Consider the following 21,897-nt stretch of genomic DNA (forward strand, 5'->3'; position numbering starts at 1 on the left):
AAATGACTGGTCTAAACTCACCTGTCTGAATGGACGACTTCTCCGATCAGGTTAATTACATGGACTATAATGCCACGCTGGCCCCAGCTTCTTTCAAAATAGTAGCCACCCTTGCTCATCCCACCAGGGTGGAGGGTGTTGTTCAGAAATGTCCAGGACAGTTTGTGAGCACCGTGAATTTCAAGTGTCCCTCCTCTACCAACTCCAATGAACTTCAACCCAAAATAGCTGTGAAGGTTTTCCGTTTCTTCATCAGATCTTCAAAAAAGACAACATAGAAGTGAAACTTGTAGTTGCAGAGCATTTCATCCAAGAATAAAAAGAGATATTTTAGTTTTCATAAACTATATTGGGGAGAAATATTATGAATTTGTGCTCCAGACATTGGAAGTAATTTTAACATTGAGTGGTAATGTAAAACGGGAAGTAATTTATTCAACTGTCTCTTACACACCTCTCCCCATTTTGAAATGGAATGAAAATCACTTATTGTCACAAGTAGGCTTCAATGAAGTTACTGTGAAAAGCCCCTAGTCGCCACATTCCGGCGCCTGTTCGGGGAGGCTGGTACGGGAATTGAACCGTGTTGCTGGCCTGCCTTGGTCTGCTTTAAAAGCCAGCGATTTAGCCCAGTGTGCTAAACCAGCCCCACTGAAGTCAATACTGGTTAAAATTGGGAGTGAAGGGGGAGCACGGTGGTGCAGTGGTTAGCACTGCTGCCTCACGGCACCGAAGTCCCAGGTTCGATCCCGGCTCTGGGTCACTGTCCGTGTGGAGTTTGCACATTCTCCCCGTGTTTGCGTGGGTTTCACCCCCACCACCCAAAGATGTGCAGGATAGGTGGCTTGGCCACGCTAAATTGCCCTTTAATTGGAAAAAAATGAATTGGGTACTCTAAATTTATTTATTTTAAATTGGGAGTGAAGGATAGATGTCTCAATATTGTCCATTTTACCCTTCCACGGAGCTATGTGTGAGCTGGGGTTGCATTTTTGGGATTCCGATAAAGAAGTCAACAGGGTTCCATGGACAGAAAATCGTGCAGTGTACTGATCTCGGCACCCAAATTCCTGCTATGTGGAAAATGTATTCTGTATTCTATTTACCTTCCATATAAAATGATGGTGAAGTCTTTCTGAAATGGACAGTCCTCACTGCCAATGTGCAACTCCCCACCATCTTCAATCAGAATACTTCGTGTACGAAGCACGATAGGCTCCTCATTACCATCTGAAATGACCAGTTTGCCTACAGGAGAAGATAATAAACAATGCATTTCTGATTGGCGGTGTGGATCCTATGGGAATCATATACTGTTGCAACACATGAAAGGCCATTCAGCCCTTTGTTCCTGTACCTGCTGTTTGAAAGAGTAATCCGATTAGTCCAATTCCACTCACCCTTTTAAATATTTTTCTAACGTTTGATTTTAGAAAGGTGCAGGTTAATGATTTCTGTTGATATAAAAGCTCTACTTAATTATGATGGTTTTCACTTATTAAATTATTGAGGATATTCCCCATTGCTGTTTGAAGCTGGGTTGATGATTTTTCTGACGTTATCACATCACCCTAAATGACCCATTATAAAACACAAGCTGTGAAATTAGGCATCGGAGTGCTAGCTTTCTGGTTGTATGGGAGCCGATTTGGCTGCAAAATGACATTGTGGCATGCGCCCACGCTTCCCACACGGACAAATGTGTAATCCTGATTCAACATGAGCACGACCATTTTGGAGCTCAACACTCCAACTAACAGCATCTCTTAACCTCGAACTGCTGAACATGTGTGAACTGCAGGAGGACCACCCGCCTCTCCCACTGCTCCCAGCAGGTGGATAACCCCCACGGGGAAGCTGTAATTGACCTTGAGCATTCCCGCTTGGGGCTGGTCAGATCGAGCATAAAAGCCGGCCCGAGCAGCAACCGGCATGGTGGTTGCCCCAATTGGGACTGTGAAGTGTAAATAGTTACTGTCGTGGGCAGACTTTGTGCGCAGTTAAATAAATCCTTTGTTATTCCTACTGCTGGCTTCCTGGCTATTAAACCGGCTTAATTGAAAGGGGTCTTCAAACAATATTCAACTTTGTTGCTGATTGTTTTCTGTCAGCTTTTGCGAGGATTGCGCGGTGTGACACATGCTGTCCTGATTTCAAGGATTCTGCACAAAGGATTCTCCCAGATGGGTGCAATAATCCTGAGCATCTCCCTTTGTACTTCAGTGTGATCGGGAGAATGAACAGAGGTGAAAATAAATACTGCGGATGCTGGAATCTGAACCAAAAACAGGAAATGCTGGACAATCTCAGCAGGTCTGATGGCATCTGTGAAGAGAGAACAGAGCTGAGATTGTCCAGCATTTCCTTTTTTTACTCCACATCTGAACTCCCCTGTTTCAGACTGCGATGGTGTCAGATAGGCAACAATTCAAAAACAAATTCCACCACAACATACCCGTTCCAAATTGTTGTTGACATATCTTCACACCCATTTTTCTTTTACCCTTTGGGGAATAAAGGGGAAAGTGTTGGAAGGATTCCCAAGCTGATTAGTCTGCTGAACCACATTGAATGCTCCTCTGTGGCCAACAAGTCCTGGCGTTGGACTTGAACCCAGAGCTTCTGGTCCAGCGGTAGGGGCGCTACCACTGCGCCACAAAGCTCCCTATTCCAAATGAAATTTGATGTGTTGGGTACTCTGCTACACAGACGAACACGGTTGCGAATGGTACAACTCAGTTTTATTGCTGACATTTATTTACAGTGGGAAACTGGTTACTGAGGTTCGATCATAACCCTAGAATCTGTGGGCCTATTCCTAATACTATCTTGTAGTGGCACTCAGCACATGGTGGATGTCTGAGTGGCTTGCTATGAGCTCTGTGCCCTGAGCTGTCTCCTGCTGGAATGCTCAGGAAGTGTCGTGTTCCCTGTTTTGTACTGTGTATGCTCTTGCCTGTGATTGGCTGTGGTGTTGTGTGTGTGTCGATTGGTCCGTTGATCTGTCCATCAGTATGTATGTGCTATGGTGTTTACCTGAATATCATGACAAAATTTAGAAAATCAAAGCTTGTCAATTTGCAAACAAACATCAATTAATCACCTGCTTCCATGTGCCTTTGTCTATCCTCGGCATTGCTTCACAGTGCTTTCCCAATGGATTCAGTATGCTTGGCGGAAGGCTGCTGACTTTCACTGGGGTAGAATGCATATGGTGTGGCAGGATGCCATCAAGCAGCTCCAGGCATTGGTGGACTGGCTGTGGGCTGCATCATCTTGGTATGGATGGCAGCGGTGTAGGCTGGGCATGGTGACAGCAAAGGCAGGGGAGGAGCAGCAGTGATGAGAGAATTAATTTGTTTTTACTTATTGTTTCATGGAATATGGGAGTGGGTCAGCATTTATTTTCCATCCTTAATTGTCCTTGAGAAAGGGCAGCACGGTGGCGCAGTGGGTTAGCCCTGCTGCCTCACGGCGCCGAGGTCCCAGGTTCGATCCCAGCTCTGGGTCACTGTCCGTGTGGAGTTTGCACATTCTCCCCCGTGTTTGCGTGGGTTTCGCCCCACAACCCAAAGATGTGCAGGGTAGGTGAATTGGCCATGCTAAATTGCCCCTTAATTGGAAAAAATAAATTTTTTAACAAAGAAATATTGTCCTTGAGAAGGTGGTAGTGATCTGCCTTCCTGAACTGCTGCTGTCCATGGGTGTATGTGCACCCACAGTGCTGTTAGGGAGGGAGTTCCAGAACTTTGACCCAGTGACAGAGATGGGACGGCGATATATTTCCAAGCCAGGATGGTGAGTGACTTGGAGTGAAACATCCAAGTGGTGGTGTTCCCATGTGTCTACTGTTCCTGGTGCAAGAGTTCACGGGTTTGGAAGATACTGCCAAAGGAGCCTCATAATGCAATGCCTCTTGTCGATGGTACACACAGCTGCTACTGCCCATCGGAGGGAGTGAATGTTTGTAGAGGAGGTGCCAGTCAAGTGAGCTGCTTTGTCCTGGATGGTGTCAGCTTTTTGAGTGTTGTTGGAGCTGCATTCATCCATGCCAGTGGAGAGTATCCCATCACACTCCTGACTTGTGCCCTGTACATGGTGGATCTTTGGGGAATGAGGGGGTGAGTTCCTCACCGCAGGTTTCCTAGTCTTTAATCTGTTGTGTAGCCACAGTATTTATATAGCTGGTCCAGTCAATTTCTGGTAAAAGGAGCCTTCTGGTCCATCACGAGGATGTTGAGAGTGGGGGATTCAGCGATGTTAAGTCATTGAATGTCGAGGGGTGATGATTAGATTTTCTTGCTGAAGATGCCCATTGTCTGGTACTTGTGTAGAGCAAATTTAATTGCCACTCATCAGCCCAGGCCGGAATGTTGCCCAAGTCATGCTACAAATGGACACGGACTGTTTCAATATCTGAGGAGTCACGAATGGTGCTGAACATTATGCAATCATCAGCGAACATCCTCCCTTCTGATCTTATGATGGAGGGAAGAACATTGATGAAGCAGCTGAAGATGGTTCAGCTGAGGACACTACCCTGAGGAACTCCTGCAGTGATGTCCTGCAACTGAGATGATTGACATCTGTCAACCACAACCGTCTTCCTTTATGATTTCAACCATCCCCTTATTCGCTCAGCCATCGCCGCCCAGTGGTAGAATTGTAGGTTTGGTAGGGCTAGCCTCCCCCTGGATTTTGCTTTTTGTAGGACCTTCTTTGGGATCCTAGCATTCTGCCCTTCCCATTCGAACGCCATAATTAGCTTGTCTAGTGCTTTGAAAAAGGCCTTGGGGATGTAGATCGGAATGGATCTAAGTAGGAAGAGGTACGCTACTTTTGACCGTCTGGACTCTCCCCGCGAGGGAGAGTGGGAGTGTGTTCCATCTTTGCAGGTCCTTTTTTACTTCCGCCGTCAGACTGGTGAGGTTCCATTTGTGGATCCCTTTCCAGTCATTGGTTATTTGGATTCCCAGGTAGCGGAATTTGTGTCGGGCTTGTTCTCCTGGCATTGGCCATCCATTTCCCCGTTCCAAGATGGTCTGGATTTCTTCATGCTCAGTGGTGTTTTCCACAGACTTCCAGGCAGACCTGCCAAGCGTTTCATTATCAATACGCAGAAACCTTCTGCCCCATCAAAGTCTTCATTTCAGTGCTTTGAAGCTGATCTCAGGCGCTGTGAGCTGGTACGTATGCCACCCCTGCCCCATGACCTGGCCTCAGGCCATTCGTGCCCATTGTCTCGCCATGCACGGTAGCACAGTGGTTAGCACGGTTGCTTCACAGCGCCAGGGACCCGGATTCGATTCCTGGCTTGGGTCACTGTCTGCACATTTTCCCCGTGTCTGCGTGGGTTTCCTCCGGGTGCTCCGGTTTCCTCCCACAAGTCCCGAAAGACATGCTGTTAGGTCATTTGGACATTCTGAATTCGCCCTGTGTGTACCTGAACAGGCGCCGGAATGTGGCGACGAGGGGATTTTCACAGTAATTTCATTGCAGTGTTTATGTAAGCCTACTTGTGACACTAATAAAGGTTATGTACAAATCTAAGCTATCCTCTAAAGTATGTCCAGCATCAGTATTTGACCTGCTGCCAGTAATTTCAATCTGCAGGAGGAAAGGCACTAAAGCAGGGTTGTGCTGAGGGGAGCACGAAGTGCATTATTACAGAGGAAGGTTTCTGGGTATTAACAGTGAAACGCTTGGCAGGTCTGCCTGGAAGCCTGTGGCAAACAGCAATGAGCATGAACCAATCCAGACCATCTTGGTACAGTGAAATGGTGGCCAATGCTCGGAGAACACTCCTGGACCCAACCAAGATGCTGTGTCTGATAACCATAATCTACGCCTTGTAAATCAGAAGACATTGTGGACTGAGAGGGAAGTAAGGACGTGGGAAGGAGGATTCGACATTAGGATATTGTCAGCTTTGATGGTTTCAGTTCACAGTCATGACCAATCTAATGATGGAAGGAGGAGGACATGCAGCTGTTCAAAGCTGCCATTGGTTAGGTGGCACTGTGTCCAGATGGTGTCACCCTTGTCCTGCAAGAGGACAGGAAGCGAGTTAGTGAATGTGATGCAGTGTGATTGTGTGTTGTGGCTGTCACAGTTGAGTAGTTGGCACCGTGTGAAAACTGTGGGATGTGGGTGTGAGGTGCATAAGGGTGAGGTGAAGTTATGAAGGTTGTAATTGTTCGAGATTATTGGTCACAACGACTTACATTTATATCGTGTCTCTGACTTAACAAATTGCCCCAAGGCATCAACAGGATCTTAATAAAACATGATCGGAGCCCAGTCCGCATGAATAATATATTAGGTCAGGTGACCAAACATTTGGTCAAAGTGGTGAGCTTAAAGGCAGGAAGTGAGTTGGAGAAGTCTCGCAAGGAAATTTCCGGAACTCAGGCCGAGGCAACTGAAGGCATAGTCACTAAAGGTGGAACAATTAAAGATGGAGACAAGGCCAGAATTAGAGAAGTTCCAGGGTTTTGTGGATTTGGAGGAGATTTCAGAGGTGTGGCGGGATGAGTCCATGGAAAGATCGGGAAACAAGGATGAGAATTTTAAAATCAAGATGTTCCTGAATCAGGAACCATTGTAAGACAGCAGGCACAGAGATGATAGGTGAACGGAATTTTGTGTGATTTAAGACACGGGGAGCAGGGTTTTGGATGACCGGTTTACAGAGGATAGGATATGGGACACCAACCAGTGGTGCATTGGAATATTCAACAAAGACATGAATGAGGGATGAACTGTGGCAGGGACGGAGCCAGGTAATGTTACTGAGGTGAATGTAGGCGCTCTTGCGATGGCGTGAACACAATGGTTGGAAGCTCAGTTTAGGGTCACCCTAACAACCAGAATTTGAACAGTCTGGTTTAAGTCTCAGGCTGTTGTCAGGGAAAGGGTTGAAGTGAAGGAAGAGATTTTGGAGCAGAGACCAACATGACTTATGGTTAGTAAGTTTGCAGATGACACCAAGATTGGTGGCACAGTGGATAGTGAAGAAGGTTATCTAGGATTGCAACGGGATCTTGATCAATTAGGCCAGTGGGCCGACGAATGGCAGATGGAGTTTAATTTAGATAAATGTGAGGTGATGCATTTTGGCAGATCGAATCAGGCCAGGACCTACTCAGTTAATGGTATGGCGTTGGGGAGAGTTATAGAACAAAGAGATCTAGGAGTACAGGTTCATAGCTCCTTGAAGGTGGAGTCGCAGGTGGACAGGGTGGTGAAGAAGGCATTCGGCATGCTTGGTTTCATTGGTCAGAACATTGAATATAGGAGTTGGGACGTCTTGTTGAAGTTGTACAAGACATTGGTACGGCCACACTTGGAATACTGTGTGCAGTTCTGGTCACCCTATTATAGAAAGGATATTATTAAACTAGAAAGAGTGCAGAAAAGATTTACTAGGATGTTGCCGGGACTTGATGGTTTGAGTTATAAGGAGAGGCTGGATAGACTGGGACTTTTTTCCCTGGAGCGTAGGAGGCTTAGGGGTGATCTTATAGAGGTCTATAAAATAATGAGGGGCATAGATAAGGTAGATAGTCAACATCTTTTCCCAAAGGTAGGGGAGTCTAAAACTAGAGGGCATAGGTTTAAGGTGAGAGGGGAGAGATTCAGAAGGGCCCAGAGGGGCAATTTCTTCACTCAGAGGGTAGTGAGTGTCTGGAATGGGCTGCCAGAGGTAGTAGTAGAGGCGGGTACAATTGTGTCTTTCAAAAAGCATTTAGATGGTTACATGGGTAAGATGGGTATAGAGGGTTATGGGCCAAGTGCGGGCAACTGGGACTAGCTTAATGGTAAAAACTGGGCGGCATGGACTGGTTGGGCCGAAGGGCCTGTTTCCATGCTGTAAACTTCTATGATTCTATGATTCTATGACTTCAGTCTTCTCAATATTTAGGACGAGGATATTTTTTTTCTCACCGAGTACTCGGGAAGAAGTTCGATAACTTTGCGACAGCGGGGGAGGTGGTGAAGAGGTAGAACTGGTTGTCTTCAGTGTATGTGTGAAAATGAATATTGAACTAAAATAGGATGATATTGCATGTTTCTGAGAAATAGGAGGGGGCCAAGGCTAGATTGGGGGACAAAAAGGTCCTGGTGCAGGAGCAGGAAGAGAAGCCATTGAAGATGATACTCTGGGTACGAATAAGTTGATGAAAATGGAACGAGGGGAATACAGTCCCACAAATCTGGACAACAGTAGAGAGATATTATGGCTGAAGAGCACCCCCCAGAGTCGCAATGCAGATTCTGCCCCCTAAGGGGCACAACATGATCTTCACCGCCCAGCGACGACAAGGGACAGCACCAACCGTTGTACATGACCTTCTCTGACCTCACAAAGGCCTTCGGCACTGTCAATCGCGAGGGATTATGAGTATCCTCCTCCATTTCGGCTGTTCTAAAAGGCTTGTCACCATCCTCTGCTGACCTGTAAACCTCCTGATCATTGGGTCCACCACAGACCCAATTCACATTCGGACTGGCGTCAGGCAAGGCTGTGTCATACACCGGCGCTCTTCTCGATCTTCCTTGCTGCAATACTCCATCTCACCCTCAACAAGCTCCCCGCTGCAGTGGAGCTAAACTACAGAACAGACAGGAATCTGTTCAACCTCCGCCTCCTGCAGGCCCGATCCAAGGTCGTCCCATCCTTTGTCATTGAATTACAGTATGCATCTGACGATTGCGTCTGGCATAAACATCCTCTACCCACCTTCCCTGCTGCACGCAGCTGCACCCCGGTCATCAAAATCCATGATGAGGCCTTGGACAACGTGGACCATTTTCCATACCTTGGGAGTGTCAACAAGGGCAGACATCAGGACGTGGTTAAACATCGGCTTCAGGGTGCCAGCGCAGCCTTCGGGCGCCTTAGGAAGAGAGTGTTTGAAGACCAGGACCTCAGACCTGGCACCAAGCTCATGGTATACAGAGCACACTCTGCTATATGGCTCAGAGACATGCACTATGTTCAGCAGACACCTCAAAACCGTAGAAAAGTACCACCAGCAATGCCTTCATAAGATCCTGCAAATCCATTGGCAGGATAGGTGCACCAATGCTGGTGTTCTCACTCAGGCCAACATCACCAGCATCGAATCATTGACCATGCTCAATCAACTTTGCTGGGTGGGCCACATTGTCCACATGCCTGACACAAGACTCTGGAAATGAGTGCTGAACTCAGGGCTTCGACACGGCAAGTGAGCCCCAGGAGTGCAGAGGAAACACTTCAATGGCACCTTCAAAGCCTCCGCACAGAAACCCAGGAATTCCTGTCCTAAATGAACTGATGTGGAGGAAAAACATCCGGGAAGGGGCTGAGCACCTCGAGTTTCATCACCAAGAGCAAGCTGGAGCCAAGTGTTGACAGCAGAAAGAGCGCATGGCAACCCGGGCACCCCACCCACCTGCTCCTCCAACCACTGTCAGCCCCACCTGTGACAGAGACTGTAGGTCATGTGTTAAACTCCTCAGTCACCTGAGAACTCATTTTTAGTGCGGAAGCATGTCAGCCTTGAGGGACTGGGTAAGAGAAGACTGAGGGGGATGGTGTGGTAAACCTTGTCAAAGGCTGTAAACAGGTCGAGAAGATGAGGAAGGGTTGCTCAGCTTTGTCACAGTCACATCGGATGTCACTTGTGGCTTTTATAAGTGCTACTTCTTTCCTTGGCAGGGAAATATAAGAACACAAGAACATAAGAGTTAGGAGCAGGAGTAGGCAATTCAGGAGTAGCGTGTTCTCCTTTCGGCCTCAACTCCACTTTCCTTCCCATTCTCCCTAATGCTTCAACCCATTACTAATTAAAAATCTGTCTAACTCCTCTTTAAATTTCTTAATACTCAATGTCCCAGCATCCACCGCACTCTGGGGTAATGAATTCCACAGATTCACGACATTTTGAGAGACGTAATTTCTCTTCAACTCTGTTTTAAATCTGCTACTAATTACTCTAAAACTATGAACTCTCATTCCAGATTGCCCCACAAGAGGAAACATCTGCTCTACATCTACCCTGTCAATACCTTTTATCATCTTATATACCTCAATTAGATCTCCTAGCATTCTTCTAAACTCTAGAGAGTATAGGCCTAAACTGCTAAATCTCTCTTCATAAGCAAACCTCTAATCTCTGCAATAAATCTTGTGAATAATTCTCTGATTTATTCTAATGCATTTACATTGTTCCTCAAGTAAGGGGACCAAAACGGTGCTCAGTGCTTCTGATGTGGTCTCACCAATGCCCTATACACTTTATACTCTGTACTTTAGCAATGAATGCCAAAATTCAGTTCACTTTCCTTATTACCTGCTGCATCTGCATACTAACTTTCTGTGATTTGTGCATGAGGCACCCAGATCCCTCTGCACCAAAGCATTTTGAAGTTTCTCTCCATTTAGATAATAAGTTGTCTTTCTGATCAAAATAGATAGCCTCACACTTATCCTTGTTAAATCTGACTGGAGGAATTCAAATTTAGTGTCAGAAAGATGGGCACTGATTTGGTTGGCAGCAGCATGTTGAAATTCTTTGGAGAGGAAAGGAAGATTGGAGATTGGAAAGCAGTTTGTACGGACTATGGGTTGGCTCAGGAGAGTGTGATGACGCAAGATTTAAAGTTGTGCCGAGGCAGCTGACAAAAGCATCTCGATAATAGTCACAAAGAATCCGGTGAGTTCCTTGTTCACTCAGACTGCCCCGCTGCCCTTTCACACTGGAATGCGCGTCAATTAGCTGCTGGCTGGACTTCCGCCTCTCACACTGGAGGAAGTCCCACATTAGGGAGCTGCTGGTCAATCCGATTGGTCAGCAGCTCTCTAGCCCCTGCAGCAGAGATGGGTGGTGCACTGGGCAGAAGAGGAAGAGCTTCAACATGCCAGAGCCTAACTTCCAGGACTGGATGGCAAGGTAAGTTCTGGGATGCTAGTAAAGGCCTGGGGGCTGAAAAGGCGGCATTTGTGATATCAGGGGAGAGGCCGGAGTGGGAAGTGGCATGTAGGTCCAGAGGTCACCAGACCTTAAGGGGGAATGCCCAAAGTCAGAAGAGGGTTCCTGATGGTGCCCACCCACCTCCGCCCTGACAGCCCCCCCTTCCTGCCTTTTCATCATCTGGCTTCTCCTACACCAGACAGATTCCCCCACCTGCCTAATCATTGAGGCTGGGCAGGAAGCAACCCTTAACTGGCCAATAATTGCCACTCTGGGGTCGAATTGGGGCAAGGGCAGGTGGCCGGTCCAAGGCCTTGCCTGCCCTGTGTAAAATTGCTGCGAGTTTCAGGCAGGTGGGAACTCAGAGGGGATCCTGTTCCTTCGGTTCACATCCCCCCCAAGACCACATAAATCCTCATCGACAGAGGAAAGTGAGATTCAGGCCGTGTGCTTTAGCCAAGAAAATAAATAATCTAATCTACCTTTTTCATTGACTATAATTCTGTGAATCTTATGTGGTGACAATGTTTATCTTATCTCCAGACTTACTACGTATAAACATATATTTGAACAAAAAATCAATCCACTGAAAGCCTTTAGATAATTCATTAAAATGTACCTCCATCATAGATGTGAATAGAATGGACTGTGGCGGAAGACGACAGCAGCAGTTTCCGATTACGGCCAACGTTCACACGATGTTCCTTATGGTGGCCAGGATTCCAGTGGTGGAGATCTGGATCCTGGTCAGGACAAGCTTGTAACACAAAAGATATCACCATCAATCCATAATCCGTGATCCTGAATCCATATTCAATAATCACCTTGAACCTCGATAAAACAGCCTTCACCTCTCACATCTCCTCATACTCCCCATGTCCCATCCATGACAACCCATGTGACCTCATGCCCCACATATCTCTCTATGGTCCCTCCTACCATCCATGCCAATCTATGCCCCTCTGCTCTCCTCCATAGCCCTTCATAGCCCCTATGCCACTTAGTCAACTGATGTCAATCCATGCTCCCCACACACCACTTTATGCTTTGACACCTACCATGCTAACATCGCCAATATCCATCATGGACAGACCTCACAACCCTTGGTGAGATTAAATAAAATAATGTTTCTCATTTCTATTGCACACTTTATTTTGTTTCAAATAATCTATTTAATTAAAAAACCATTCACAGCATTTACAGTCCTCCAAGACATTATCCCGATAACAATAAACATTTCATTCAATTACATAATCCCTTATTAAAAAAACAAGCATTGGAATTCATAGTCCCACTTCAAAGAGTCCATGACCACTTGGAGCTGTCAAATAAACTGTAAAATGGCAGGCATCCTAATGCAATAATGGATGGTCATGCAATTAGTCACACAGCACTAATCCAGTTATGGTATCCCTAAGGCTTATATCAACAGACAGAGTGACATAGCAAGCAATCATTTCTTTCAACATTCCCAATAGTTTATTTCAAAGAGTTAAAGGGCAGGACTTTGACAAGTTCCTCTTGACACTTTTGACACTTATTTTTGACAGTTACAATGGGTTTCACAGGGCCAATGAGTTTGTGTACTTCTTATGCACATTCATGCCTTCTTTCAGCAATCTCAAAGGGCCCCTTCATTCTCCCAAAGAGTGCCCAAGCTCCCCCAAAGGTGTCCTGGGACCATATCCGATGGGGGATACCTTACCTCTTCAAAGGTATACCCTGGTCATGCAAACAACCCCACAAATTTCAGACTTGCACTTTACCAGGTCTAATCAGTGTACATTGGATCTCAAATACCTCTCTCACAAAAGTCACATGAGTGAAGACAGCTACCCTCCACAAAACAAGCACACGTAAATCCTGACCCGGGCCCTTTCCCATGAAAATGACAAGGTGCTGGGGGTGGGTGGGGGGAGGGAGAGCTTCCAAATTTGGATTTCTTCCTCCATTTTAGACACAAAGGACAGACTCTCCTTCGCGCGGAAAATCGAGGCCTATGTGCTGATCGCCTGGGTAAGAAATAAATAGATGGAATGTATCCTATTTGGTGCCAAACCTTCATCCTACTTTGTACTTTGGCCTGCTGTGTGGTTTAATCACCGTTTCTGAGTCTGTAATGTCAGAATGTAACTGACTGAATGTTCTCCCATGTTGGATAAATAATGCAGTCAGAATGGAGCAGGGACCGTTGAGCAGAGATGTGACGAGTAAACTGAATTGCTGAGCTGTGACCAGATCCCTCAAAACATTGTAGCTTCTTGAGCTCCTTTCTTACCTCCCCCCCCCCCCCGCATTCTTCATCTGGCCCATTGTCTCCAAGTCTTGCTCCACCCAGAATAGAGGATCAAAGAAAATGGTACCTCCAGAAAGTCAATAAATCTGATAAAAGGGTTGTAAGAGTGCGGCGATCTGGAATCTGAGTTCAGCGAGCAGCAACTGAGAGCCATTTTTGTACAGCTTCCGGAGCTCTCAGACACCAATCTCAGCAGGCTTTGCAGGCGGGCCTGGGACAGGATGGAAGTTTCCATGAGTTTGAGTTAAAATTGAGATGTTGAGCTTGTAATGGGAATCCCCCCCTCCCCCACCGTTTGCCTGGGTGGGCACCTGTGCTGAATGTAAAAACTCCGGTGAGTTGAAATGGCAGTGGGCACGGTCTGTGTGAGGAGCTGTCTGCAGTCAGTGCGTTAACTGCTCACTCACCTGATTCCTGACAGGTGGATAGAGTTAGAATCACTGGCCTGTCTCTTCTTGACTTCCTTGCTATGCCCAGGAAGGTTGTGTGGATGGTGGAAAGTATGCAGGCATGCTGAAGCTGGTAATCATGTATTGATACCGTGCTTACAGCGCACAGGCTCCTTTGGACAACTGACCATTTATTCCTTGGAAATTGTCCTCACGTGAGTGAGGTAAGTAAATCTCAATGAGCAATGTGTTGGCTTGAACAAAAAATCATTCCTCTTTGCAGTTAAAATGGTCACCAGGCCCGTTCAAATGATTACGACACAGTTCGAATCCAAAGATTGATGGTGATTTTAATGTTATTAAGTTGTTTCATATTTTAGCATTCAGAAACTGAGTGAATAATTGCTAATAGTGAATTAACAATTGGACAAAGAACTTGTGTATGAGGTGAAATGCTAAACTGGTACCCAGACTCCCCTCCCCCCCCCAAATGGCAAAACCGGTACACAATTTCCATGGATTTATGTGAAAACAGAATAGCTCCTTTCACAATTTTCTGGAGTTCAGATATGAGCCCCAGTGTTTCAGACACTAACAAAGAATTATTCTACTTGTGAAACCTCTGATTTCATCACTGTTAGATCATTGCAAACAATTCCGGACAGTCAGGTTCTCTCATCGCTAATCTGAGAGAGGGGATGCAGATGTGTGTAAGACGTTGCCGAATGCTGGGGGTCGGTGTCAACTGCTGAATTGTGAATGTTCAATAATATTCTGAGCATCCCTCCAAAAAGATTTAAAAGAAGCAAGTGAAAAGTGAGAAAAAGGACCAATTTAATTTATTATAAGAATATAAGAACTAGAAGCAGGAGAAGGCTATCTGGCCCCTCGGGCCTGCTCCACCATTCAATGAGGTCATGGCTGATCTTTTGTGGACTCAGCTGCACTTTCCGGCCCGAACACCATAACCCTTAATCCCTTTATTCTTTAAAAAACTATCTATCTTTATCTTAAAAACATTTAATGAAGGAGCCTCAACTGCTTCACTGGGCAAGGAATTCCATAGATTCACAACCCTATGGGTGAAGAAGTTCGTCCTAAGGTCAGTCCTAAATCTACTTCCCCTTATTTTCAGCTATGCCCCCTAGTTCTGCTTTCTCCCGCCAGTGGAAAAAACCTGCCCGCATCTACCCTATCTATTCCCTTCATAATTTTAGATGTTTCTATAAGATACCCCCGCATCCTTCTAAATTCTAACGAGTATAGTCCCAGTCTACTCAACCTCTCCTCGTAATCCAACCCCTTCAGCTCTGGGATTAACCTAGTGAATCTCCTCTGCACACCCTCCAGTGCCAGTACGTCCTTTCTCTGGTAAGGAGACCAAAACTGAACACAATACTCCAGGTGTGGCCTCACTAATACCTTATACAATTGTAGCATAACCTCCCTAGTCTTAAACCCCATCCCTCTGGCAATGAAAGACAAAACTCCATTTGCTTTCTTAATCACCTGTTGCACCTGTAACCCAACTTTTTGTGACTCACGCACTAGCACACCCAGGTCTCTCTGCACAACAGCATGTTTTAATATTTTGTCATTTAAATAATAATCCCTTTTGCTGTTATTCCTACCAAAATGGATAACCTCACACTTGTCAACATTGGATTCCATCTGCCAGATCCTAGCCCATTCACTTAACCTATCCAATTCCCTCTGCAGACTTCCGATATCCTCTGCACTTTTTGCTTTACCACTCATCTTAGTGTCGTCTGCAAACGTGGACACATTGCACTTGGTCCCCAACTCCAAATCATCTATGTAAATTGTGAACAATTGTGGGCCCAACACTGATCCCTGAGGGACACCACTAGCTACTGATTGCCAACCAGAGAAACACCCATTAATCCCCACTCTTTGCTTTCTATTAAATAACCAATCCTCTATCCATGATACTACTTTACCCTTAATGCCATGCATCTTTATCTTATGTAGCAACCTTTTGTGTGGCATCTTGTCAAAAGCTTACTGAAAATCCAGATATACCACATCCATTGGCTCCCCGTTATCTACCGCACTGGTAATGTCCTCAAAAAATTTCACTAAATTAGTTAGGCACGACCTGCCCTTTATGAACCCATGCTGCGTCTGCCCAATGGGACAATTTCCATCCAGATGCCTCGCTATTTCTTCCTTGATGATAGATTCCAGCATCTTCCCTACTATCGAAGTTAAGCTCACTGGCCTATAATTACCTGCTTTCTTCCTACCTCCTTTTTTAAACAGTGGTGTCACGTTTGCTAATTTCCAATCCGCCGGGACCACCGCAGTGAATTTTGGTAAATTATCACTAGTGCATTTGCAATTTCCCTAGCCATCTCTTTTAGCACTCTGGGATGCATTCCATCAGGGCCAGGAGACTTGTCTACCTTTAGCCCCATTAGCTTGCCCATCACTACTTCCTTAGTGATAACAATTCTCTCAAGATCCTCACCTGTCATAGCCTCATTTCCATCAGTCACAGACATGTTATTTGTGTCTTCCACTCTGAAGACCGACCCAAAAAACCTGTTCAGTTCCTCAGTCATTTCCTCATCTCCCATTATTAAATCTCCCTTCTCATCCTCTAAAGGACCAATATTTACCTGAGCCACTCTTTTTTGTTTTATATATTTGTAGAAACTTTTACTATCTGTTTTTATTTCTGAGCAATTTTTCTCTCAGAATCTATCTTACTCTTCTTTATCGCTTTTTTAGTAGCTTTCTGTTGCCCCCTCAAGATTTCCCAATCCTCTAGTCTCCCACCAATCTTTGCCACTTTGTATGCTTTTTCCTTCAATTTGATACTCTCCCTTATTTTCTTAGATATCCACGGTCGATTTTCCCTCTTTCTACAGTCCTTCCTTTTTGCTGGTATAAGGATGTTAATAAATTATGAATGGGCCTTCTGAGCAGAGTCAGTTCAAGAAAATTAAATATTCTACTCCAAGTCCTGCAATTCATGTGCTACATAAAGGGGAGGGACCTAGCTATCACTTACAGTTTTCATCTTTTGCATCTACGTAGTATAGCTCCAAATGATGGGGTTACACCTCCTCCATGTATTGGTCATAAGAGTGTTGTGTGAAATCAATTTGTACATTCGGAGTCTAATTCCTAGTGGGCAGTAACCTACAGGGGAAACATCAAATCAGGGAATGACTTTTTGGCCCATCGCTTTTGCGCTGGCTCTTTTCAGGAATTGAGCAAGTCCCATTCCCCTACCTTTTCACCATAGTCCAGGAAATCTTTTCCTTTCAGTTAATGATCCAATTCCCTTTTGAAAGCCTTGTCCACCACCCTCTCAAGCAGCGCATTCCAGATCTTAAACATTCGTGCACCAAGGTTGCCGCTGCATCTTCTAATATTTGAGGGGTGGCACAGTGGTGCGCACTGCTGCCTCACAGCGTTAGGGACCCGGGATCAATTCCGGCCTCGGGTGACTGTCTGTGCAGAGTTTGCACGTTTTCTCCGTGTCTGTGTAGGTTTCCCCAAGGTGCTCTGCTTTATTTCCACAGTCCAAAGATGTGCAGGCTAGGTGGATTGGCCATGCTAAATTGTTCCTTAGTGTCCAAAAGGTTAGGCAAGGTTATGGAGATCGGATGGGGGTGTGGGCATAGGTGGGGTGCTCTTTCAGAGGGTGGATTGTCCATGCTAAATTGCCCCTTAGTGTTCAAAGGTTTAGGTGGGGTTCCTGTGTTTCGGAGGTGGGTTGGAGACGTGGGCCTGGGTAGGGTGCTCTTTCAGAGGGTCGGTACAGGCTTGATAGGCCGAATAGCCTCCTTCTGCATTGTAGGAATTCCATGATACTATGATATGATTCACTTCTATCAGTGTCCCCTGGTTCCCCAATACGGGAACAGACTATCCATATCCACTTCATCCTGACCCCTTACAATTTTGAACACGATCAAATCTTCTCCCATTCTTAACACAAATGCAAAATGCTGCAGACGCTGGAAATCGGAAATAAAAACAGAAAATGCTGGAAATATTTAACAGGTCGGGCAGCATCTGTGAAGAGAGAAAACAATTTTGGATCTGTGCCCTTTGATCAGAGCGATGTAAGGTCACATACCTTAAACATTGGGCTGAATGTCATGGCCCCGTCCCCCGCCAGGCATGTTATCAGCAGGTGGGGGGGGGGGAGTAACATAAAATATGACAGGTGGACAGGCCGCAGTCTTCCCCCGCCCCCCACACCCCATCCCCCCAAACTGTTTGGGTGGGCAGATACCAAAATAAACAGCTTGCGCATGATTTTTGAAAAATCATTCACAGGCTATTGGCTTGTTAACAAGCCAAGAATATTATACTGTCCACGCCCAAAATACGGTTGCTGTGGACCTGCCTGCAGAAGGGGGGAGGCCATTTTTTCATCCAACTTGTTAAAGGCGTAAAAGGAAGATGGAGTGTGGCGGGTGGGAGGTTGCCTATCATCAGGGCACCTCCCCCACATTCCCAAAAATCTCACTCCGCCCCTTTAGTTGCTTCCTGCCTGGCCATCAAAACTTGTCCCACACTCCCTTCGCGCACACCCCCGGCTCTCCAATCCCTCCCCATCCAATTCCCCTGGCCTTCCTCTCTCCATCTGCACTGTTGTTCTGCACTGTAAATTCTCTGATCCCTGGGTCCGCTTGCAGTCCCAGTAGTGTCCACTACTAAACTCTGGCACTGCAGGGACTGCGAGAGCTGTTAGGCAATCAGAATCCCTTCCATCTCAGAGGACAATTAGGCCAACAGCTTAATGTCTCAGCTGAAGGATGACAGCTCTGACAGTGCAACCCTCTCAGTACCGCACTGATGGATCAGCCAATAGGGTCTTCATGATGTGGTGGGAAGCTCTGAATCAAATTTATAAGATCTTCATTGGCCACAAATGAAGCAGCACCACTTAACTGATCATTCCAATTCTACACATACCTGCAAATAACGCAGGTAGATTTAGGGCCAGGAGCCACCCTATGTTGTAGAGTAAGTGCATCATCATCATCGCCTTCTTTGTGCTTCTCCTGGTTCCACAGATTATGAAGTACAGCCACTTTCTGTTATTGGCCGATCATTCGCGTCCAAACTTCTGGATGAAAACAATTGAAAATGATGAGTTACAAAATCAGAAATTTGGCTTTTAATGTTGCAATGCATGGAGTAAGGTTATACATGGAATTCTAATAAGTTTGGAAAAATACTGAGGCATCAATTGAAAATGATTCTCAGACCCCTTTTCACATAATGTGTGTTCAACAGCAATGCACATTGTGAGTAACAATACAGACATAAAGTTAAATCTTCTTTTCCAATTAAACCAGGAGGCTTCAACTTGAAGACGCATGAGGGACCCGACAATCACACTTCACATTACCTCAATACTGGGACATTATACCAAACTTTAGATACAGCATTAGCCCATGAGGCCTGTTATGTTGGATATTGTACACACCAGTTGTCTAGAGCAGGCTTTCAGCTTCTGGCCCTGTTAATCACCCTCTCCTTCCTCAAACAACAGGCTTACTTGGCTCCCAACACCATTAAGAAATAGGTTGTCATTATCGCACACTTGTTTAATGCCTTCAAATAAGCTCATCTTTTCCTTCTCAATTACAATCAGAGGGCACCAAATTAACTAAGATGTTAACCTCCCAAATAGTTCATCCTCAAATCATCCAGGCCGAGACAGAACATCTCTCCAGGGGGAAAGCTCACAAAAATATTACAGGGACCAAAGTAAAGGCAGAAATGGGTGTCAAGTTAGTTTGAAAGAAGTAATAGAAGAGTCTAATGAAGCGTGTCCAATATATGCAAGGTGACCAACTATGAAATAAAATAAGGGACACTTTTATGGTAGGGAGTAGGTGGTAGGGGTGGGTGTTGACCATAAGAACGGGAGGGGGAGGGCATTTCTGGTCACCTTATCTCCCCTTGGTGCCGGCACCAGAGTGCAGATGCTCTCAAAAAAAACAAGGTAAAGCTAAGAAGTGACTCCCAGGCCCAGTCTCTCACAAGCTGTAGAAATAAGGCACCAGAGGCACCCCTGAGGGACACAGGATAAACCGTTAAAATAAAGGACAATCTCTTAAAATATGGGAGAGTTCGCCAGCCTGAATGTAAGGGCTCTGGCTCCCAGTCTAGCCAGTTGAGGCCCAGTTGCCTACATTCTTTATATTGTGGGTTTACAGCTTTGGAAAGGGCTGCTTTGAACTCTGATGTCTCTTCGCCAAAAACCGAGACCTATCAATTTCAGCAACTCAAGACGTATGGAGAATAACCATAATATGGAATGAAGGACCATAAATCTTTGGTACAGCCTCATGTGACCCATGAGGACGGTCATTTGGTCACCCCTGAAATGCCAGACTAATGTTATTATACACAATCCTGTAATAACATAAGAAACTAAAGTTTGCACGCTTTAATATCGCCATTAATATAGTAGTTGTGGAGTTACTGTGGCTAGTTTTGTTGCCGCAATTTGTCCAAAATCAGCCAAACCAGGGGAGAAGACGACAGACTTTTGAGGGCAGCTTACATTCACCTTGACTCGAATCTCTGCTGTCTTCTGCGCTAATTTAAAATGATTACGCTGAAAGCCTGCCTGCCCACATAACTGGCCACATCCCCCAGGTCAAATTTATCACCAATTACACATTTCCACTTATTTATCAAAATGGCTCCAAAATGAAGCGTTCTTTTTAAGTTCCAAGGACACAAATCATTTTAAAGTTTTTGGTGAAATATTTTTCTGATTACCAAGAAACTGACTCCTGGACACCAGCAAAACTAACAAATCATTCTGTTTGGGTTCTTTAAATCATTTCCAGTTATTTAAAATTGTGCTGCTCACAGGTGTGGACCAGACACTGATGAAAATGTTTGTTTTATGTGATAAACCCATTTTCAGCCAAATGAATGAAATTTCCCCAATTAAACTCTCTGAAGTACATCAAGGAATATTTTTAAAAGAAAAACATAGATAAAAAAATATATTCTAAAATGCAGTCCAATTGCATTAGTTCACTTAGCGTTTGGCGATATGTAAAAGCGGTTAGAATTTTGTGTGCAGTGTGTTCCCAGGTCGCTGAGTGCACTTAAAGTGGGAACTCTATTCTAGTATCTTCAATGTCATTTATTATCACAAAGACGGATTTAATAAGAGCCAAAGATCAATATAAAAAGAGTGACCAAAACCTTTGTCTAAGAGTTAAGTAATCTTACAGAGGGAGGGAGAAGTGTAGAGAAGAAGGAGGTTATGGAGCCGAGGTAGCTATAGACAAGGTTGCCATCTGTGGAGCAAAGGGAAGGGAGGATGCACAACAGACCAGAGGAAGGGGGAGGTTCAGATGGATTAGGCTGGAGGAGGTTACATAGACAGAGAAGGGAGATCAACACAAAAATATTGGAGACATTCTGTTTATCTCAAAGAACATTTTAAACATTGTTTGTGTAAATAGACTGGAAAGCATCAATCATTTTGCTTAGAAATTTGAATTCTAATTCAGACAACTCGGCATAATATACTTGTAGCGCACAAAGACTCCGTGAGACGAATAGAGTGAAGTCGATGAGGCTTTATTAAGCGTGTCTGTTCCCCCGCAGCTCAATAGTAGACTGGCCTGCGGGGGAGGACTCCGGCTTCTTATACTCCGCCTTCAGGGCGGAGCTAGAGGTCAATGGCCAACCAGGACCCGGGATCTGTCAGCCAATGACATTAGGGCTTCCAGTCCCACATGACCCCCAATACATACTACCACAATACTTTACAAAACATTTTTGATTAAGCACTGGAGATATACACATGGCAGCGGATATCACAAGATTAAAGCAGCTGACTTTGGATCTTTCAGCAATGTCTGTAAAAATTTAAACTTGACATCAATGTATAAAAATAATGAACTTGAGAGCCAGTTCCAAGAAAATCCAGAAGACTGCTGCTTGACCTATGAATTGGCATTAATAGATTCCCACTTGACTTCGAACAGACTGAAGACTGCACTTCAGCTGCACCCATTCAGGTGAACTTTATCCTTGACAATTTACTGAATTTCCTCTGTTGATTGGGTTCCCAGAGCATCTACTATTTCATTCTTCCCACACTCAAGGTTAAATGCCGTTACAAATTTTGAATTTTAAAACGTGCCAAAATAAAATGCCACAGATACAAACATTGTTAGGTATCCCCTCACATTGGCCCTGAAAAACTGGGCCATTGTAAAGTAAT

At 45.2% G+C, this 21,897-nt stretch overlaps 1 protein-coding gene across 3 annotated transcripts in view; it reads right to left on the reverse strand.

Annotated features, from left to right (window-relative positions):
- cemip (cell migration inducing hyaluronidase 1) overlaps window positions 1–21,897 on the reverse strand; it is a 319,445-nt gene that overhangs the window by 162,846 nt on the left and 134,702 nt on the right. For 2 of the 3 annotated variants that reach the window (XM_072468761.1, XM_072468759.1), the window contains exons 2-5: window positions 18,606–18,759; window positions 11,581–11,718; window positions 1,107–1,248; window positions 22–258 (exon numbers count right to left, since the gene is read on the reverse strand). In XM_072468761.1, coding sequence (XP_072324862.1) covers window positions 22–258; window positions 1,107–1,248; window positions 11,581–11,718; window positions 18,606–18,675 — 587 coding nt within the window. In that variant the 5' untranslated portion in view covers window positions 18,676–18,759. The remainder of the gene's footprint in view (window positions 1–21; window positions 259–1,106; window positions 1,249–11,580; window positions 11,719–18,605; window positions 18,760–21,897) is intronic. The other variant, XM_072468760.1, reaches the window with a different exon arrangement.

This window comes from Scyliorhinus torazame, chromosome 12 (assembly GCF_047496885.1).
Source record: "Scyliorhinus torazame isolate Kashiwa2021f chromosome 12, sScyTor2.1, whole genome shotgun sequence".
Taxonomy (NCBI): domain Eukaryota; kingdom Metazoa; phylum Chordata; class Chondrichthyes; order Carcharhiniformes; family Scyliorhinidae; genus Scyliorhinus; species Scyliorhinus torazame.